Source organism: Corylus avellana, chromosome ca9, assembly GCF_901000735.1.
Source record: "Corylus avellana chromosome ca9, CavTom2PMs-1.0".
NCBI classification, from domain to species: Eukaryota; Viridiplantae; Streptophyta; class Magnoliopsida; order Fagales; family Betulaceae; genus Corylus; species Corylus avellana.
This window is the reverse complement of record NC_081549.1, coordinates 18,965,931-18,985,641: the sequence shown is the minus strand read 5'-3', so window position 1 is coordinate 18,985,641 and position 19,711 is coordinate 18,965,931. Positions and strand designations below refer to the sequence as shown.

General features: G+C 33.2%; 3 protein-coding genes and 1 non-coding gene across 4 annotated transcripts; all 4 read right to left on the bottom strand.

Moving 5' to 3' along the window:
- Nucleotides 1-588: 588 nt before the first annotated feature.
- Nucleotides 589-1,612, bottom strand: LOC132162095 (metallothionein-like protein type 2). Its single transcript, XM_059572344.1, has 3 exons — nucleotides 1,428-1,612; nucleotides 1,123-1,203; nucleotides 589-1,029 (listed from the first exon to the last, which is right to left on the bottom strand). Exons 1-3 carry the CDS (start codon nucleotides 1,595-1,597, stop codon nucleotides 939-941), a joined length of 342 nt encoding a protein of 113 aa, XP_059428327.1. The 5' UTR covers nucleotides 1,598-1,612; the 3' UTR covers nucleotides 589-938.
- Nucleotides 1,613-10,598: 8,986 nt separating this feature from the next.
- Nucleotides 10,599-10,671, bottom strand: TRNAK-CUU (transfer RNA lysine (anticodon CUU)). Its single transcript has one exon. It is a non-coding gene; the product is annotated as a tRNA-Lys (tRNA).
- Nucleotides 10,672-11,269: 598 nt separating this feature from the next.
- Nucleotides 11,270-14,403, bottom strand: LOC132161945 (protein TRM32). Its single transcript, XM_059572170.1, has 3 exons — nucleotides 14,378-14,403; nucleotides 12,558-14,226; nucleotides 11,270-12,040 (listed from the first exon to the last, which is right to left on the bottom strand). Exons 1-3 carry the CDS (start codon nucleotides 14,390-14,392, stop codon nucleotides 11,520-11,522), a joined length of 2,205 nt encoding a protein of 734 aa, XP_059428153.1. The 5' UTR covers nucleotides 14,393-14,403; the 3' UTR covers nucleotides 11,270-11,519.
- A 51-nt stretch (nucleotides 14,404-14,454) lies between these two features.
- Nucleotides 14,455-15,625, bottom strand: LOC132162417 (uncharacterized). Its single transcript, XM_059572650.1, has 3 exons — nucleotides 15,476-15,625; nucleotides 14,946-15,137; nucleotides 14,455-14,463 (listed from the first exon to the last, which is right to left on the bottom strand). The coding sequence occupies exons 1-3, from the start codon at nucleotides 15,623-15,625 to the stop codon at nucleotides 14,455-14,457; spliced, it is 351 nt and encodes a 116-aa protein (XP_059428633.1).
- Nucleotides 15,626-19,711: the final 4,086 nt, after the last annotated feature.

The following is a 19,711-nucleotide window of genomic DNA, read 5'->3' as shown; positions in this document are numbered from 1 at the left end:
GGAGGGGAGTGGCTGAACCATCTCCAACCCCCAAGGCTCTTGGGGGTGGCCGCCCCTGCTGGGCCAATGGCTTTGGCCACCCCAGATCGGTTTGAGGTGATCGAAGCTACCCTTTGGCCTAGCCCTCTTAAGGGTGGTTCGGCTACAAAAGGGAAGCCGAACCACCCCTTGGCCTGCCATTGAGGGTGGCTTAACCCCTACCCAAAATGGGGTTAGCTTAACCTGGCCACCCTTTTTTTTTTTTTTTTTTTTTTAATTTATTTTAATTTAAAATAATATTTTATTATTATTTTTATTAATAAGATATTTGTCTCATTTATGACCATAAAATTTTTGATAAGAAATCATAACCATGAATTGAATATTGTCTAAATTGAAGAGGATGCTTGAAGAGGATTATGTTCCAACCACCACCACCACTTGAAATCCCACTTGAAAATCAAATAATAATTACATCCCATAAATAATCACATTTCATTTGCGGGAGGCTTGACTTTTTTGCATTATCCATGATCTTGCTTTTACAACTGTTTGTTTAAGAACTAATTAAAGTCATAAATCAATCAAACCCATCCAAAAAATAAAATCTCAGATAGAAGAAAGAGTTTCCATTCGATAATCAAAAAACTCTCTTCCTCCCACATACATAAATTACCCCATCGCAGCAGAGACTCGCATCATACATAAATTACCACTGCTATTTTTATACAAAGAAAACATGCACCAAGTAGCCATGGTTTGGAGCAAACCTTAGACTAGTAAGATTTGCAGAAAGACAGATCCACGGCTACTTTATTAGACTAATTTCAAAAGGAGTTTCTAAAAACACCTTATAACACGAAACACGCACATATATATTATATTATATATATATAATCGCTATTTATTAGTTTTCAAAGTCAAAGGCCGTCTCTGCTTCATAGGCTACGATTTCTCTCTCATTTACAAGTGCATGGGTCACAGGTGCAGTTCGATCCGCACTTGCAGCCATTCTCGGCTCCCACCTCCATCTCAGCTCCTTCGAAGTGTCTGCATCATCCAAAATTATGACAATTTAACCATCTTTTTTATAATTAAAATTATGAGAAAATAATTAAAAAGATTATAATAATTAAAACATACGCCTTCTGGGGAGCAACGCCAAGAACAAGGGTCTCGGTGGTGGTCTTCTCTGTGTAGCCCATGTCAGGGTACATCTTGCATCTGCAGCATCATTATCAGAAAATAACTTAAACCCATGATTTCTCAGATGTTAAACAAAGAAATAATTAGAAAAAAAAAAAAAAAAAATTTCCCAAAACTAGCTAGGATCATCAACCTCTTATCCAAACATGCAAAGTTATCACCTTTTTCAAACACAATTAAAACAGAGCACCATTTTTGCGACATCAAAACATCCTTAAATTTTGAAGGGAACAGAGGCATACCCTCCACATCCGCTGCCGCACTTGCAGCCAGATCCGCAACCGCAGTTTCCTCCACAGCACGACATTTTTTTCACGGGAAAGAAATGAAGCAGGACTGAAGATTGATGTATTCGAGGGTGACGATAATATTCTATCAGACTCTTGAGCACGAGCTTTCTGAAGAGACCCATGACCTCAATTTATAACGTGGTGGAGGAGAGAGAGGGTGGGATATCCACCGTCCACGTGGCTAGATATTGCTCGTGATTATCCATGGGGTGTAGGTCCTAAGCTTTACCGGAAGTATACGTGGCTGTCGCTTTCATCGCTCGTCGTTCCTCCTTCCGTATACGTAGAGGGTGTTTCTGGTGTGTTCTCGAAGTGTACGCCTTCTCCAGGCTTCTCCACTGCCCCTTATTATCATTAGAATCAGAAGGTCGATCAGATCGACAGTTGTGATTAGCGGACGCCTTTGTAAGGGTTATCTCACCTTACCTTTATTGACCGCTGGCTCCGTACCGACCATTTGGCATTCAAACTAGTATTACGTGTCACTCAAATGCTCCTTTATTTGCGGTTTGCACCTTTATCGAGGATTCAAATATAATAACTCAAAGTGATATTTTTTAAAAAAATATATAATTGAAATTTTAACAAATTATCTTTTTCATTCAATTTTTTAATTAATTATAGACATTTTATACTATTTTAAATAGACAAAAAAATATTTACTTAGACTGATTTTAAGAAATTTTTTGTCTCTCATATATATATATATAAAAGAACAAAAGATAGTTGTATTAGAAACTATTTTAGGTTACTTAAAAAAAAAAAAAAACTATTTTAGGCAGTAGAGTTTCAAATAGAATATATTAGAAACTATTTTAGGTAGTACAGTTTCAAATATAATAAATTACGTATATGAAGTCTTAATTAAAAAAAAAAAAAATGAATGCCAGGTATTTTCATTGTGTTCTATTAGAACTAGATTGTTATTATTTTTTAAAATAAAAAAATATAAAAAAAAAACCTACCCTTATTTCTCTCACCTGATTTTTAAAAAATAATATTCACTTAAAACCAAGAAAACATCTATTATTTTGATGTAAGCATATAGTCTGAAATACAATTTTTATTACGTTATTACATACAATATGAAATGACTTATCTCAATAATAACTTCGTTGAAACAAGATCATTAATTTTTTATAAAATATATTTTTGAGATATGATAGCCCCATCTAAGACCCAACTTTTGTAGACATGTTTTGATTTTTGTCTCTTTTTTTTTTATTATTTTTTTTATTTTATAAATTTTAATTTTGAACCTAACATAACTCTTATGTAGCTTTGTGCTACGTAAGTAAAAGTTGGTTCTTATATGGCTCAGTTGAACCCCTATTATATTTTTTTTATAACAATGTTTCTTCTTTTTTATTCATTTAAAAATAAAATAAAACAGAGCTCTAACAAAACAATATCATAGCTACAATTTGAAATTTCTTTGATCGAAATCTGATATATGTTATGTTTAACTCTTTGAATGTCATCGTTTTAATCAGTTTTCAGATCTTTAGCATATTCCTGCGAATCACATCCTTAGACACGGCTCATTCCATCATAACTTTCTCAACTAGACAGCAATTTTCGTGCTTTTCCATTTCCATTACAAGCGCATTCTCAAATGTAATTTCCTTCGATGTTTGTATCATCCGTGACAATTCTTCAATGTGTCTGATAATAGTGTCCAATAATTATTAATGGAGGGTCACATCTAACAAATTGACAAACATGCTCTTAATGAATAAATGATTAAGTGTAGCTCTCTAGCAAGTTGATACGTATGCTTATCTTCTTTTATTCAAGAAGTTAGATTTTTAATAATTTTTAATATATATATATATATGGCAAACAGACTTGAGGACATACAAACCAAAAAGAAAAATTTTAATAAACTCAGGAAAAAAAATTCAATTTAATCACTTTTTAAAATTCAACGAGACATTTAAAATTGGATCATTTTTTTTAAAGAAAAGGTATATATATTTATATATATACATACAGAAATGGAGTTGTGGAATTATTAGCTATGTTTGACAAGGGAAGAGTCCCGCACTGTAGCTGGAACAGTGTCAACTGACACATGGTTGACTTTTTTTTTTTTTTTTTTAAATATTTTGCTTTAAAAAAAAAAAATTAAAATGAAAAAGTCAGTCACATATCAGTTGGCATTGTGTCATTCCAGCTACAGTACGAGGCTCTTCCCTTGCCAAACATAGCTATCGGTTTGAAAGCATCGTGAGGTTGAAACTTCGGGAGGAGATAAAATAGAGCCATCTATTATTATTATTATTTTGGCGTCGAGGAGCCATCCATTATTAACTTTGGATGGAAAGCGATGAAAATGGAGGCACTCACAATCCGTGCTACCTTCATAGCAAACCTGTGTCAGTGTCACGAGCACGACTTTTTACCAAAACTCAAGTGGGGAAGGGGATTACTCCCAACTTGTTCAACCCTAATTTTGTTGCGATAGGGTCGGTGATTGTTTAGATTACCCTACGTCAACAAAAACAAAAAAAAATCTACCATACACTCAATCACTCAAACCCTACTTCCTCTCACGTCTCTATCACTGTGTTAGCGGGCTCTACGGCCACTAGCGAACAATCATTCTTTCCCCTCCGATAAAGATATTAAGTAACAATCATTCTTTCCCCTCCGATAAAGATATTAAGTAATTTTATTGTTTGAGTTGTTAACTAACAAAAAAAATAAGAGAATTGTTATGAAGTTCACCTGTTTGAGTAATTTACCTATTTGTTGGGACAGGTGAATAAACTTTCTTACGCTTGAATTGCGAATAATTAATTTGAATAACAAAATTGCTGAAGATCTGAAACATTTTCGCTTCCCTTTCATGTTGAAGAAAAAGAAGGGTGAAAGTTGGATGATCTAAGACTAGGTCAAAGAACAACGTTTTTTTTTTTTTTTGGGTTTCAATAGTAAGTACTAAGTAAGGTGAAAAAAAATTGTATCAAAGAAATAATTAAAAAATATAAGTTTAGTAAGTTATAATTGAAGAATATAACTTAAAAAAAATGAAAATGTTCATTTTAAAAGAGAGCCATCAAATCTATCACAAGCTGTCTCATCTAGACTGTTAAGATATACCAAGTGTATAAAAATATCTATAATATCAACCATATATTATAGATATGTGAGACATGAGATGAGACATGACCCCTAATTATGTAGGTTTTGTACATTTTCGAAGCCTACCATTTCTTTTTCAAATGCGTATCTTAGTGAATAAAGGCAAAAGAACCGAATAAAAAAAATGGTTAAGTGCCTAATAAAACAATTACAAGTGGTCAAACATTCCATCAATTAAACAACTACACTAATAATCACAATCACAACCACAACAAAAAACTAAACTAGTGGAGTCCATACTTTATGTTTGATTTGAGTAAAAAGGCAGATTTCACTTGTATATTAATTGGAGGAGGATCCTCTATGAACTCTAAAAACTCACCAATCTTTTGTTTGTTTTTAGTACAAAATGCAAATTGTACTACCTCAAAGGAAACCCAATGGGCCAGTAAGAGTAGTGATATAAGGAGGAATATAGTTCTTTTAAAGTTATCTCGAATGTGTTGTAACTTTTAAAATTACAAATAGATCGAAATTCAATAGGGCTCTTCTTATATCATTACTTGGTAATGTTATACACTTAATTTTATTTTAAGGTAAAGTCTACATACCCCCCTCAAACTACTATCAAATTGACAATATCTCTCTCAAACTTTCAATTGTGACAATGTTTTCCCTCCCCAAATTACATAAACATTGTCAATGTCCTCCCAAGGCTAGCAAAAAGATAAAAATGACTATAGATTTCCCAATAAGACAAAAATACTACTATAAATTCAAAAAAAAAAAAAAAAAAAAAATTTAAAAAATGAAAATTTTAATTTCTTTTTTTTTAAAAAAGATTTTTTTTATTTTATTAATTTTTTTTTAAAACGAAAATTTTCAATTTTTATAAAAGAAATCGATTTTTTAATTGTTTTCCAATAAAAAAAGGATTTAAAAAAAAAAAAAAATTGGCCACCCCTTGAATTTTATTTATTTTTATTTTTAGTTTTAGGGTTTTTATTTTTATTTTTGTTTTTATTTTACTAAGGGTAGTTTTATTATTGGGGAGAACATTGACAATGCTTTGATAGTTTGAAGAGGACATTATTATAATTGAAAATTTAAAAGAGACATTATCAGTTAAATGGTAGTTTGAGGGAATACGTGGACTTTCTCCTTTATTTTATTAGACTAATGGGTTAGTGGTTATTAATTTTTGATGGGTCTTTATTAAAAAAATATATATATATTAATGAATGATGAGTAGTGTTACATTAGGCACATAAAATAAAAATTGAGTATTTAAAATTGCTACTAATTAAATGTGTAGTACAAATGCAAGTGGTAGTACAAGAATTCTGTAGCATTTGGTTGCTAGCAATAATGAATGGCTCTCATCTTTCGTTCTTTTTCCCTCACATTATTGTACTCTTGTCTCCCTCTGAGCATATTTTTTCTTGAGTTCAAGACCTAGGAATAAGAATTTTCTCAAATTTATTGTCTTAAAAACCCTCCAAAATTCAATTAAATACATAAATGATTTCTTACAAAATTAATCTATATTCCTTAATTTCATACTTTATTATTATTATTATTATTATTTTGAATTTTTAACCCAAAAGAAAAAAGTTTGATGTTTTCGAAATTAATCAAAAAGTGTTTATTTATTTTACTGTTTGAAAAGACGTATCAAATGAAGGCTGAAAAAGGGCTAATATCGTGGTGGGCCTTGAATGAACTTCGTCCGTTTGCTGCGTGGATGTGGATTCCCTTCTGACATGGCCCAAAAGGTGCATGCATGTGTAAAAAGCACATGCATCATGCACCACATCCTATGCATCATTCATGCTGCAAGCTTTTACCAATCTAAAGTTTTTGTACAAGGAAGCCGTTGAAAATACTCTAAAACCCAGTTTCCTAATAAAAAAAAGATCGAGTCTTGTATGATTTGATCTAGTTGAGGAGACTCTTGGTCTACGGATGCTGTGTTATATTCTTGGCGGTACCTCCTCCTTTACCAGTACTTCAATTGTTGCTATTGTCTCTTGAGGCTCTTTATTGTGCCCCTTTGTCATATTTTACCGCCTTGTACATCCGTTAGAAATGCCCAACTCATCTATGGTTCATTTGCGATCGTTAATGGATTTGTTGCTCATTGTTTGTATTTGTTTCGGTGCTATTAGAAGACCAAATGAGTGTGGTGTTGAATTTATTCTAAAGCATGTATGGCATGCTGAATGTGTTTGTAATATGTTTTTAAACTATTTTTATTGTTGTGTTGGTTGACTTTTTATTGTTTGTGTTTGTGTTGAGTTTGATTGAATTTTCGTTTATATGCTGAATGTGGACGTGTATGGATAGGATTGTCATGGGTTATGGATTTTTTGATGTTGTGAAGATTAGTGGGTTGTGAATTTTTATTGTTTGCAATATGCTTTTAAACTATTTATATGCTGAATGTGGGTGCATGGATATGAAACTATTTGGACTTAAAATGTCACCTTCTACATGTCACTATTTTACCTAATTTTTGTAGTAGGTGTATGGATATGACACTCTTCGGGCTTAAAATGTCACCTTCCACGTACGTCTCTGATTATGGAGACTTCTTTTTTTTTTTTAAAAAAAAAAAAAATTAAATTTAACTAATTGGGCCAGATAAGTGCTAACACTAGCACTAAAAAAAAGGCAAAAATAATGGGCCAAAAAACATGTCAAATTTTAGGCCCAATATCCAAAATATGCCAAAAAGGCCATACTTTAAAAATGGTTATAGCGGTGCGATTATAGTTAGGTAAACTGTTAACCGCTTAAGTTGGTACGAAGTCAGTTAACAAATTAGATTAACCGACTAAAGTGGTTACCGTTAGAAAAACAAAAAACAAAAGACAAAATATTAACTAATTGGGCCAGATAAGTGCTAATACAATGAGTGCATCTTTTTAGGCCCAAAACATCTAAAGTGAGTCCAAAAATACATGCCCAATTTAGGCCCAACTTTAAAAGTGGTAAACCGCTAATCGCCTAAGATGGTGCGGAGGAGCTAGGAAATCAGACTAACCGTCTAAGGCGAGGCGGTTACAGTTACGATTAAAACCAATAACCACTAACCGTAACATTTTTTTTAATTTTTTAATTCTAATTAATCACGTATAAGAAAATATATATATATAACATTACTCTACAAAATAAAACGTGCCATATCACTACAGAAGTGTGGAATTAGATTCATGGAAACAAACTGTGTTAATCTCTTCTTCACAGGAGAGGCTGCTGGGACCATCTAGCTGTTGTTAATTAATTAATAGGAATACAGAATTCTAGGACCATTATCCTTGTACGACACGAATAATGACACATCAAATTCTCCAACTTTCGGGACAAGTTACCCCACCCCACACAGAGTCACAGACCACAGTCCCACACCATTGTTGTCAAAACCCCACCTTCCAAGCCAGACTTTGGGGTTTAAGCTTTCCAACTGTGTGTTAAACATGTCTGTTTGTTTAACGTGTTTTTATGTATCTCTCTCTGTTAAGCATCGTTGTCAAAAGGGCCTTTTTAAAAAAACAAATATTTGTATGATATAAAACAAAACAGAAAATTTAGAAAAAGACTAATTAAGCTTACACAATAGTAAAAAAGTACATTAATGATCAGCTTAATTACACTTTAGATATATATATAATATCTTCGATTAATCAGAAAGATTAATTAGCATCTCAACAATGCAAGGGTCTGATAATAAGATAAACACGTAAATTAACATGAATTACAATCCAGAGATAATTTGGACTGCACCACCACGAACCGGCGCCGGCGGGGCATAGCCTCGGTTCGACAAACAGGACACTTGGAGTGCAAACCCAACCACAAATCGATCCACTCTGCATGAAAAACATGGTTACAGTTTGGAAGCAACCTTACCATGATCTCTTCATTCTCCATCATGCTCAGGCACACCAGGCAGCACTCCGGCACTGCCGTGGCGTCGTCCTCTTCATCCCCACGGTTGGTGGATATAAGAGAAAATAGTGCAAGAAAGTGTAATAAAAATTGATTTAGAAAAATTTGAGAAAATTGTTGAAGGAGCGGAAGTCGGACGGTGATCTCCATTCCCCAACAAAATGTGAGAAATAGCTCAAGATAAAATATGGGAAAGATCACTGATAGTCGGTTCAAAGAAGATGGAAAGACTCTTGAAAACTCATCTCCTTTAAGGTTGTCGATCGTCAGCAAAAACTTGAAAACCCTTCAAACCCCAAAGCTTCTTTAACGAAACTTTAGTTTGTTTTTCCCCGCACCGCGCGACTTCCCATTCAACTATCAACTTTAAAGATTCTGATTTTTTTTTCTTCAAATTATTATCCGTTAATATGCGGATAATATGCAGAGCGTTAGTTATGTTAATCAATTTCAAGAGTGAACTTAAATTATTGGATCAGATCCATAAGAGTGAGCTCATGGTTATTTAAAACACCATATAATATGTGGAGCAGGAGGTGGCCTGCTGATCCCATTTTACCTTCACCACCGATTCAGATTAAATAGAAAATAATCCAACTGTTTATATTAATTATTAACTTTAAAGTAATTTTTTTTTTTGTTTGACAAAAAAAAAATCAAGTTAATAGTTAATATAGTAATACCATTAAAAAGGAATATCTGTATACTTAAAAAAAAATCAATATATTGAGAACAAAAAAACTAATATTAAAATGTTTGTATATATACTAACTAGTTAATATACCGGTCTCTCTATTGCTCGGGGGCACGCGAATAAACCGCCTGTTTTTCGTGAATAACAATTTGCTATTTTGTAGGGCGATCATCTTCGAATGGATCCAAATCCAAGAGATTTCGACGCTCTATGAGAAAGCTTCGGAACAAAAACTAAACAGAGAGAAAACTTCCATTTTTTTTTTTTTTTAGCAAAAACATCTGACATGAGACAAAGGCTCACGTTGTATCTGTTGCGGGTATTAATTGATATAAGCATTATCTAGGGCTGCCGACACTCATTGGTAGATCACAAGTAAGCTCATTCACTAGTATTAAGGAGAGAATTTGGGGGCAGATTAATGGATGGAAAGAAAAGTTTTTATTTCAAGCTTGAAAGGAAGTCCTATTAAAGACGGTGGTACAGGCAATTCCCACGTATACAATGAGTATGTTTCAACTACCCAAGACCTTATGCAAGGATATTAATTCTATGATGAAAAAATTATGGTGGGACCATAAGGGAAATGATGCTAAAGTAGCATGGTTGAGCTTAAGGGCGGGCGCGGGTCGGGACGGGGCGGGTTTCGGCCTTATCAGTTTTCACCTCATGTACGAAAATCCAATAATTAATGACAGTGGCGGTGAATTGTGGCTCAAGAAGGGCATCAGATGAAATACCAATCATGTTAGTGTAAGCCCCACGTACATGCTTGAATGCACTGGTCGGCCTCTATGTACTCAGAAATCCTCTGAACCAACACCTCTGATTACCTGCACTGGTACACCACGCTTCCATTGCCCGCCATCGACGTCTCAAATATATATATATATATATATATATATATATAAAATTAATTAAATATAATTTTTTTAATGTTTTAAATTTTATTTTTTAATTAATTAATTATATAGATACGTAACAAACTGTAATTGGTGCTAACATGGTGTTCCGCCAAATTTTAGACTGAATTTTGATGGAGAAACCATATCTGTCTTTAGGCAAATCAGAGGAACCTCCTGTGATAAAAAGTAAACCTTAAGACTAAGAATAAAAAATATAAAGAAGTTAAATCACAAGCATGAATAAGTTATTTAACCCGATTTTTAATACAATCTTTTTAAGAAATTCTTAAGCAATTTTTTTTTTTTAAAAAAAAATTCAACGTGAAAATCAAATGAGAACTCTAGAATAATGCATTTAATGCTATTGAATTAGAAAAAATCATAATTAGATATGGGAACTCTAGAATAATGCATTTAATTCTATTGAATTAGAAAAAATCATAAAATCATAATTAGATGTCAACTCCTAAACGCCAAAAAATTAGGCGCCCACCGTGGGGCTCGAACCCACGACCACAAGGTTAAGAGCCTTGCGCTCTACCAACTGAGCTAGACGGGCCTTGTTGACGTTTGAAATGATAAAATTATATAAATACGTAATATCTACGTCCTCGTAACGCAATGTACTTGTTTGGAAAAATATCGATTTTGCTGAAGACATTATTCGACATTACTAATTTAATGGGATTCAAACGAATTAAAGAATACTATTATTATTTTTTGCAAGTTGGTATACAACTACCAACATTATAATAAAAAGTCTTTCAATTTTCATTTCCAATGACAATTAAAGAAACAAACAAACGAAGCATAAGAGAAATGTTAGGAATACTAAGAAATGTGTACCAAAATGACGTGGACAAAAACATTAACATAACCAGCATGTACTCTTTCGATGCCTTTAGAGGGTTTCTTTTGGGGTTAGAGTAAATGAATGTAGAATCAACACCACCAATAGAAGACAAAGAACATCTCAACCTTATTAACAAAATAGAAGTATAATATAAAGCATGGGTGCAAGTTGAAATCAATAATTAAAGCTGCTTTAAACAAAAGCAAACACCTGAAGCTTCCTATACAAAATTTTGTAAAAGATACCCTTTTGTTTTTTGTTCCCACCACCCCCCACCCCCTCCCCACACCACTTCTCATTCTGCTATAAAAGAGTAACAACCTCTTGAATAAAAGGCATGAATCAAGTCTTGCTCTTCAACTCTGTGATTTTGGAAGATGACTACAATTCTGCCATCCACTCATATTAGTTTGCTTGTATTCAGAGCCGTAGCCAAAGGAATACAGAATAACTTGTGCTCGCTAACTGTACAGTATATATATGTACTAATGCAACAATGAATTTCTTTCTCCCTCATATTTTTCCCGATTCTTTTCATGCACCTGTTCCAGCCATCAGGTCCAGAAAACTTCCTCTAAAAGATCGTCAAAAATCAAGTCATCCAGCTCCAGCCCCACACACTCAGTCTCAAATTGGAGATTCATCCACCCATCACTCTTTGCTAAATCTTTGCTCACAACATAATCCTCTGACTGGTTACCCTCTGGTCTCAAGCTCATGTACCAGCTTATAAGTGCCCACACTTCCTGGAGAACATGATGTCCTGCTGGCATTGGGCGGATGTGGGAGAGGGAAGACAAGGGAATGGGGCAGTAGCTGCATGACCTCCCATATATCTCCATCAGGACCTCATTGATTAGATCAAACAAAAGCAAGTGACTGCAATTATCACCTTCTTCATTTTCCCAGCAGTCCTCCACTTCCTCATAAACATAAGGATCAACAGCCAGCTCATCAGAATGCCATGTTCCAAGGGACTCATTCCCACTGAACCCGGATAGCTCCAGTACATCTCTCACGTAATCAAATTCAGCTCTCTCTTTTGCATCCACTTGAAAATGCGGGATTTCATAACCTGGAAAGTTGCACACAAGTTGGTGAAGGTTGCAGGGACTGGATTCTTATTAGCTATATGATTGAATCCAAACTGTACTTCCATATATGAAAATCAAAACTTGATGTTTTGAAAGCTAAAGTTTGAAGACTAGCAAACCCATAAATCAGTAAGTATTCAAAATATTCGAAGTCCTGAATCTTTCAGGCCAAAGGCAATACCTTTGCTAACATGATAAGATAATCCAAATGTATGTAGTAAAAAAGATAATAATCTTGAAATACTAACCCAACTTATGCTTTTCTATAGAATCCCAACTTATGCTTTTCTATAGAATTTAAGATGTTAAAACAAATAATCCACTTCAAAAATGAAGAAAATCATGCTATTCTCCTGTATACCTAACCAATCCAAATTGCTAACCAATCTAAATTGCAAATTTGAGAGAGAGAGAGAGAGAGAGAGCAATTACATGCACTTGGGGTAGATTTGGGATGATGTACCACAATGTAAAGAAATAATTGATTGATGGGAATACCTTCTGCTATGGAAATGTGTACAGGGCTGGTCGTGTCCTTCAGGGAATAGGAGTCAGTCTGAGAAACTGGAATGTGTTCTTCCAATTCAGCAATGGATTCCTTTGAGGGCCCAATATCCTCTTCAATGTCCTCATTTTGAGAAGTGATTTCCCTTGCTTCCGAGTTGCCAAAATCGTCAACAATTAAACCCGCATTTGCCTTGCTGTTTGCAATTGATGATGGTGATCCAACCTCATCTCCCAGAACCAAATCAGTTTCACCAGCTCCAAGCAAGTTTTCTTGATTTTTACTTTCTACAAGAATATCTAACTGCAACCGATCTTCTGAATCTAGAGGAAGGTCTAGATTTTCCTGTTCATCAAAACTGCTTCCTTTGCTTACAGAGACATCCACAACAGTCCTAGTCATCATTCCTGAAGAAAAAACATCAGAAGAGTCCTCACTCTGATAGATAAAAGATTTGAGTTCAGGTAAAGAGTGAACCCTTGTCAGGGATTTTGGGGCACTTCCTGAAGGCAAAGATGCCTCTTCTGTTTTTGATCTCCCAGAGGTTGTGTGTTTGGCTTCTCTGTTGAAACTAGTCTCGTACAGCTGACAATATCTGTCCAGCGACTCGTTGAGAGATGATGTTCTTCTCATGTGGCGCATTCGAGCAACAGAATGATCAATCTCATAACTACTTTCAGGACTAGCTTTGCCTTGTCTATTTATTGCAGAGTCCTTCAGTTGATTGAAAATCTCTTTCTTCCATTCATTAGAAAACCCACGGCCGTGAGGAATTTTGTGAAGGATAGCATCCATAGCAATCCGATGCCTCTCTTTTCTGCTTTCCTTAATCACATGCCTTATCTTCTGTTTAAGATCCTTGAAACGCTTGATAGCCATTTTATTCTCATGCATGTCAGCTGTTTTATGGCTTGAATTTAACATTCCATCTACTTCATAATCCGCTTTTGATGGCATTGACTGGTTAGTAAAATCTCCCGAGTATCTGAACTCAACTGCCTTATGTGATTGACTACCAAATTGGAACTTTCCTTTTTCCTTTGCATGAAACCCAATCCCCTCCTGCATGCGTTTCAGTTTGCTAGCCCCAGAACCTCTTCTGCCTGATGAGCCGGGTAAAGGAAATGATCCAGACTTACTCAATCCCATTTTTAATAATAAATTCTTGTTTACATTGATCATGTCAAGAGGATTCAGAAGCTCCTTTGTATGGAGCGAAGCATCTCTAGTGAGTTCCTTTGCATGTATCAACTTCTGCTCCGACATATCTTGCTTTGTGTTGTCCAACTTTTCCTCAACAAGTGTGCGGTTCTCTGTTGGTTGCTCCTGAAACTCACACTCTTCATAACTTTTCTCGCTGGCAACTGAATCCTCACAGCATTCCAGAGGCAGCGAATCCCATGTGCTGATAGCGGGAGAGTATTCATGATTTTGGCTTGTAGGACTTCTATTGTCTAATACAAAATCAGCAAGGGGAACCGAATCTGAAGGTTCCAAATGATGAATGGAATTCCTTCGAACTAACTGTGATCGAACAGGACAGCTTGAACTTCGGTGATGTTTTCCCTTCTTTTTGGATATTTCGTCAGAAATCATTGCTTTTATTCGGGCTCTAACAGAATTTTTTGGTGCTGGCGTGGACTGTGTCATCTTTCCTCCAATCTGATGCATTTCAAATCAGACATTAACTTCACTAAATTAAATTCAATCTCTTTGATCCAGAAGGACCAAAGAGAACCAAAACTGCCATTTTTTTATGCTTTAGGAAAAACTACAAATGCATGCCATCAAAAGTCCTTTTGCGTCAACTTACAACACAGTAGCCCATCTCAGCACCATTCTGTTCTTCAATTTGATCATCACTGAAGGCATTTGTATCATCCAATAGATTTATATCTCCTACAAAAGCAGAAAATAGGTTATTAACATATATAACTTGGGAAATCAATCTATCTTATATATCAGTTATCGTCAAAGAGGTCCTGCAGTGAGTGATAATTCCACCTAGGACATTGTGCACATCAAAACTCATCTAATTACATAAGAATCGAGTCCACTGAACTGTCTTACAAAATTTAGAAATCATGGGTGGCACTAAAATGATTAAATTTATCGTTTCCTATAGTTTAAACTTTTGAAATAATAGATGATTTAAAATGGTACAAGAACATAGGTTCTAAGTTAAACCCGGTTTCCGTAATTCATCGCATGTCAATTAAATATTTCGGGTGTAGCAAGAAGATTCCTATATGATGTCTAAAGAGTATATAAATGGAAGACTTATAATATCATTGAAGGATCAAATATAAATATAATAGACGCCAAATTAGCATGCCTTGCTAGAGCAAGAGAATTTTTCACATAAAAAAAAGGTTGCTTACCAGCGACATGGCTACCACCTGCACACCTTCTGTTTGAATATCTTCTCTTAGCATAACGCCAGTGATGATACTTGATAACATGAAGTATATTCCACGTACATCCAGGATGACTACTCTCCGAAGGAAACGCACAGCGTTTGTCTCGAAAGTGCTTTCCCATTGCTTACAAAATTCACCTCTTAATTTTATTTTCTATTTGACAAGAACAAGGAAAATTATGCATTAGCCAGCAAAAGATCTTAGCTATGAGAATGAATGGGGATAAGAAGGAAGACCATTTAAAGCATTTTATTTAATGAATTTCTATGTTTGGTTGAAGAAACAAAAGGTAGGAAAATTAATATGAACCCATTAAATTCTCTGGGAAAATACATCAAACTGTTGGAGTAAAATCAGAGCAAACTCCTTTATTTCTTCCTCTTTTTTTTTTTTTTTTTTTTTTCGTTTGGGTTGTTTTAATTTCTGCAAATAATGAAAATTTACAGGAAAAAAAGAAACAAAAGATGACCCACAGAGAAAGAAGATTATACCTGTGGGGGGAGAATCGCGTGGCACAACGAAGGTGCTTGTGCTTGTCCAAAGCCATGGCTAGAAACCAAAGAAGGCAGTGTCGGTTTTGTTTGTTGGTTAAGAATACAGACATTGGTGTGAAGAGACGCCAAAGCAGGAGAGCATTCCATATATCGCCCTTGCTTCTCGGAACCTTTACTGGCTTCCACTCTCCTTTTCTTGAACAGGATTTAACGATTTAACAGTATAGGGTGCTATGTCAATAATTAATTATTATTATTATTATTTTTTAATATTTATCATTAAATTTCTAAAATTTAATTTTAATCTATGAAGTTGTTCAACTTCAATGGTCTTAGGTTGCCGTTTTAACCAACTTAACTGTCTTTCCTGTCTCTCTTTATTCTTTTTCAAAAAAGAAAAGAAAAAGGTATATATATATATATATATATATAAAGCATAAGTGACGAATGAGCTGTTGTAGAGATTATAGTAAATTTTTCATTAATTAAAATAAATAATAATTCTTCATAAAATTAGTACCACAACTTTTATTATAAATTTTTTATAATATGACATGACAACCTATTTGCATGACACTCATGTTATCGGAGTTACCATGTAAATTTGTAAAAAGTTGTAATAAAAATCGTATGCTACTTAAGGCATTTTACATAAATTTTTTAGTAATATTATTCTTCACACTTATTTTACATTGGCTGATGTTGTGTGTTTTATATAAAATTTTCTTTTTTTTAAAAAAAAATCAGCTTTTAGGCTTGAACTTTTTATTATTTTTTATTATTATTATTATTTTTCTTTCTTTATGGGTACCAAACTTTCAAATATAAAAAGGGTGTGAGCTAAAAAAAAGAAAGAAACAAGAGTAAGGGCTCCCATAACAGTGACATGAAGCAAAATAAAATAAAAATATAGGACTTTAAAATGATGATGCTCTGCATGTATGCTTTATTCGTTTCGCCCACAAAAGAAAAACAACGGAGAATAAAATATATGATTTTTTTTTTTCGTGTACTAGGAATCTAAATAAAATAAAATAAAATAAAAATTGATGAAAAATTACAAATATCACCCTAGATGTTAATTTAATTCGTGCATTTTCTTTTTTTAATTTGAACAATTTACAAGTCTCAATTTTAAGTACATAACATTTGATTTGGGATCAATTTTTTTATTTAATTAAAAAGGGTATGAGTGGGCAACCAACTGTTGCTACTCTACCTAGACGTAATCATCGTAATATCTACCTGAGTACTTGTTAAGAATTGCTTACAAGGGGCTTACGCAGTGAGAACTGCATTCGCTCCCTTAATACCAATTGGGCTATAACTTGACCCAACTTCATCAAGACATCCGTTGAACTAAAGGTGACTAATATTAATAAGCTTGTATGAGTGATTTTCCATTGCGAATAATTAAACCTACGCCCTAGTACATACCCAATTTCATGGGATTTTCTTGAGACCATTAAACTATCGCCACCGGTGGTGATTCGGGATCAGTTGACACCTACACAAAAGTCCAAAGATAATATTTGCAATTATCCCAAAACACAAACCCTAAATTATAGATAAACTTGATGATAAGAGTGTGAACAAGTGAAAACTAACCTAGGAACTAATAAAAAGAAGAATAATGCTAGACATACAGCTGTTTTACAATTTATTAACACGTGTCGTTATGATAGTTTACGCGGCACTCATATGGTATATAATATTACTCTTTTCTATACCATGCTCACAAGTTTTTATGCAAAAAAACTTAGAGTAATGTTATATACTATATTTATAGATTTAAGAGAAAGAGAGTTTTGTCCTGTCATGTTTAGCAATTAAAGATAGGGTTGTGAACGTTATAGGGAGTGGGAATAATTTGATTTATAAGACTTTGTGATAAAATTTCATTTCTATAATCAAAATGGTTGAAGACACGCACTAACATGATTGTACAAAATAGCAATTGTTTTTAATTATTTCTTCCTAATTTATAATAATCAATAATATTCATCCAATCAACCATAAGTGGAGTTAATTAGGAAGGTGACGAAAGGTGCATGACAAGTGCCCTTCTTTTAGCCTTCTTGTTCTTTTGTTTTTTATTTTTTCTTTTTCTTTTTTAAGAGAGAAAAAGAATAACCCACTTGAAGCTTAAAAGAATCGAAATTGGTACAGGATTTATTTATTTATTTATTATTTATTTGAAAGTACATTGATGGCAAGAAATGAGAACGCCATGCATGCATGTCGTTTTCAGAAACAAAATAATATTGGATCCACAAGAATATCTGAAGAAAAGCAAGTATGAAAAGTATATAAAAGTAATAAAACTTGTTGAAAATTAACATTAATTGCTAAGCTTTCAACTATTTCTTAGGAACCAAACAGAAAAAAAGAAAAAGAAAAAGATAATCAAAAGAAAAAACAAAACATGTTGGCGCTGGAAGCGGGAGATTGTGTGTCTGAGCCATTTGCAAGATGATGACGAAAATGACAAGCGCCACCGACTCACTTTACTCTCTCTCTCTCTCTCTCTCTCTCTCTCTCTATATATATATATATATATATATATATATATATATATATATAATTTGTATGAAATATGTAATTGTAGTTACCGTTTGGAGAATAATGATCCTGTTGAGCTTCGGTCGAATCATAAACGAGTTCGTGTCGAGATAGATTTAGCGAATCTACCAGCATATCCTTTAAACTTGTATAAAATATATAATTGCAATTTTGTTCAATTATTTATTTATATAGTTAATTATGTTTTTCTATATTTTCAATCATTTTTTTTTTTAATTCCATCACTGTGCACAACACATGGAATTCAATTGATCACTCCCTCAACCTATTATCTAAGGCCTATTATTAATAAAAGCAGTGCAATTTATATACTTTGCATGCATATCTTTTGACTTTTATTCATGTCTTGTATATACATTGTTCATTAATATCACATTTAACATCATATCTATTATTTTTAATTTAAGATTAATACTACTGATGAGAGACGAGTATTCAAAATATATATATAAAAATATTACTTGTCTATATAGAGTAGACATGGCTACATCTTATGTGATAATGAATACATTAACGAACAAGTGTATAAATAAGGATTTTGTAGTGCATATCACACATAAAAATAAATAAAAGAGATGTGATACAGTCACAACTTAAATTTAACTTGGCCCAACTTCTAAATCAAACTTTTCTCTCTCTCTAGTTTAAGGCTCTCTCTCTCCTCCACAGACAGTTTTTTTTTGTTTTGTTTTTTTTTTTTTTTTTTTAACTTAAGTGAAAAGTTGGACCAAAGTTGAGTTTAAGTTGTGCATTTATTATTTTCCAAAATTAAATAAAATTAAATAAAGAATAATTTTTATAAAAATCTGGTCGAAGAAATAAATATTTTATGGTGCATACCACAAGAAAGAAAATATATTCAAATAGATCTAGAGGACGAATTAAGATCATCTACAATTTCTAAGGTATTCTATATCATATACTATTCTTTAAATAATTCTAACCACTGTTTTTAAATTAAATAATTAAGATTATTCACAATGATATATTTCAATTTTATTAACTTAATATGTATTATATTTTATCACGTTATAAAAATGATAACTACTAATTAATGTGGATAAAAATAAATTTATAAAAATGAAATTAAAAAGCAATAATACAGATTTAAAAAATTATAAATGATAAAATTATAAAATACAATAAGAATGCCAAAACAATAATTTTGATATTTTAATAGCATTTACATTTTCTTTTGTTTACTTTTTTTTTTTTTAATTAAAAAAGGGTATCGAAATGCAACCAACTGTAGCTATTCTACGTTAGCATTATCATATAAGTAACACCTACCTGCTAAAAATTGCTTTAGAGGGGGCTTAGATGGTGAAGAACCACACACGCTCTCTTAAAACCAATTGAGATATAACTTTAGTGGTGAAAATGCGGTTACGAGCTAATCGCAACCGCCTAGGTGGTTAATTGGTAGTTAGCGGTTATTAACGCTTTTTAAAAGGAAAAAAGAGGAGGAAAAAAAAAACGACGTTATATATATGGTTAGTAGTTAACATTTTTTCCAAACCTTAAAACCACTAACCGCACCGTCTTAAGCGGTTAGCAGCAGTCAACCCTATACAGCCTGACCTAACTCCACCAAGACATTAGTAAAATTTAAAGTGGTTAACACTAATTAGGAGTGAGTGATTCTCATTA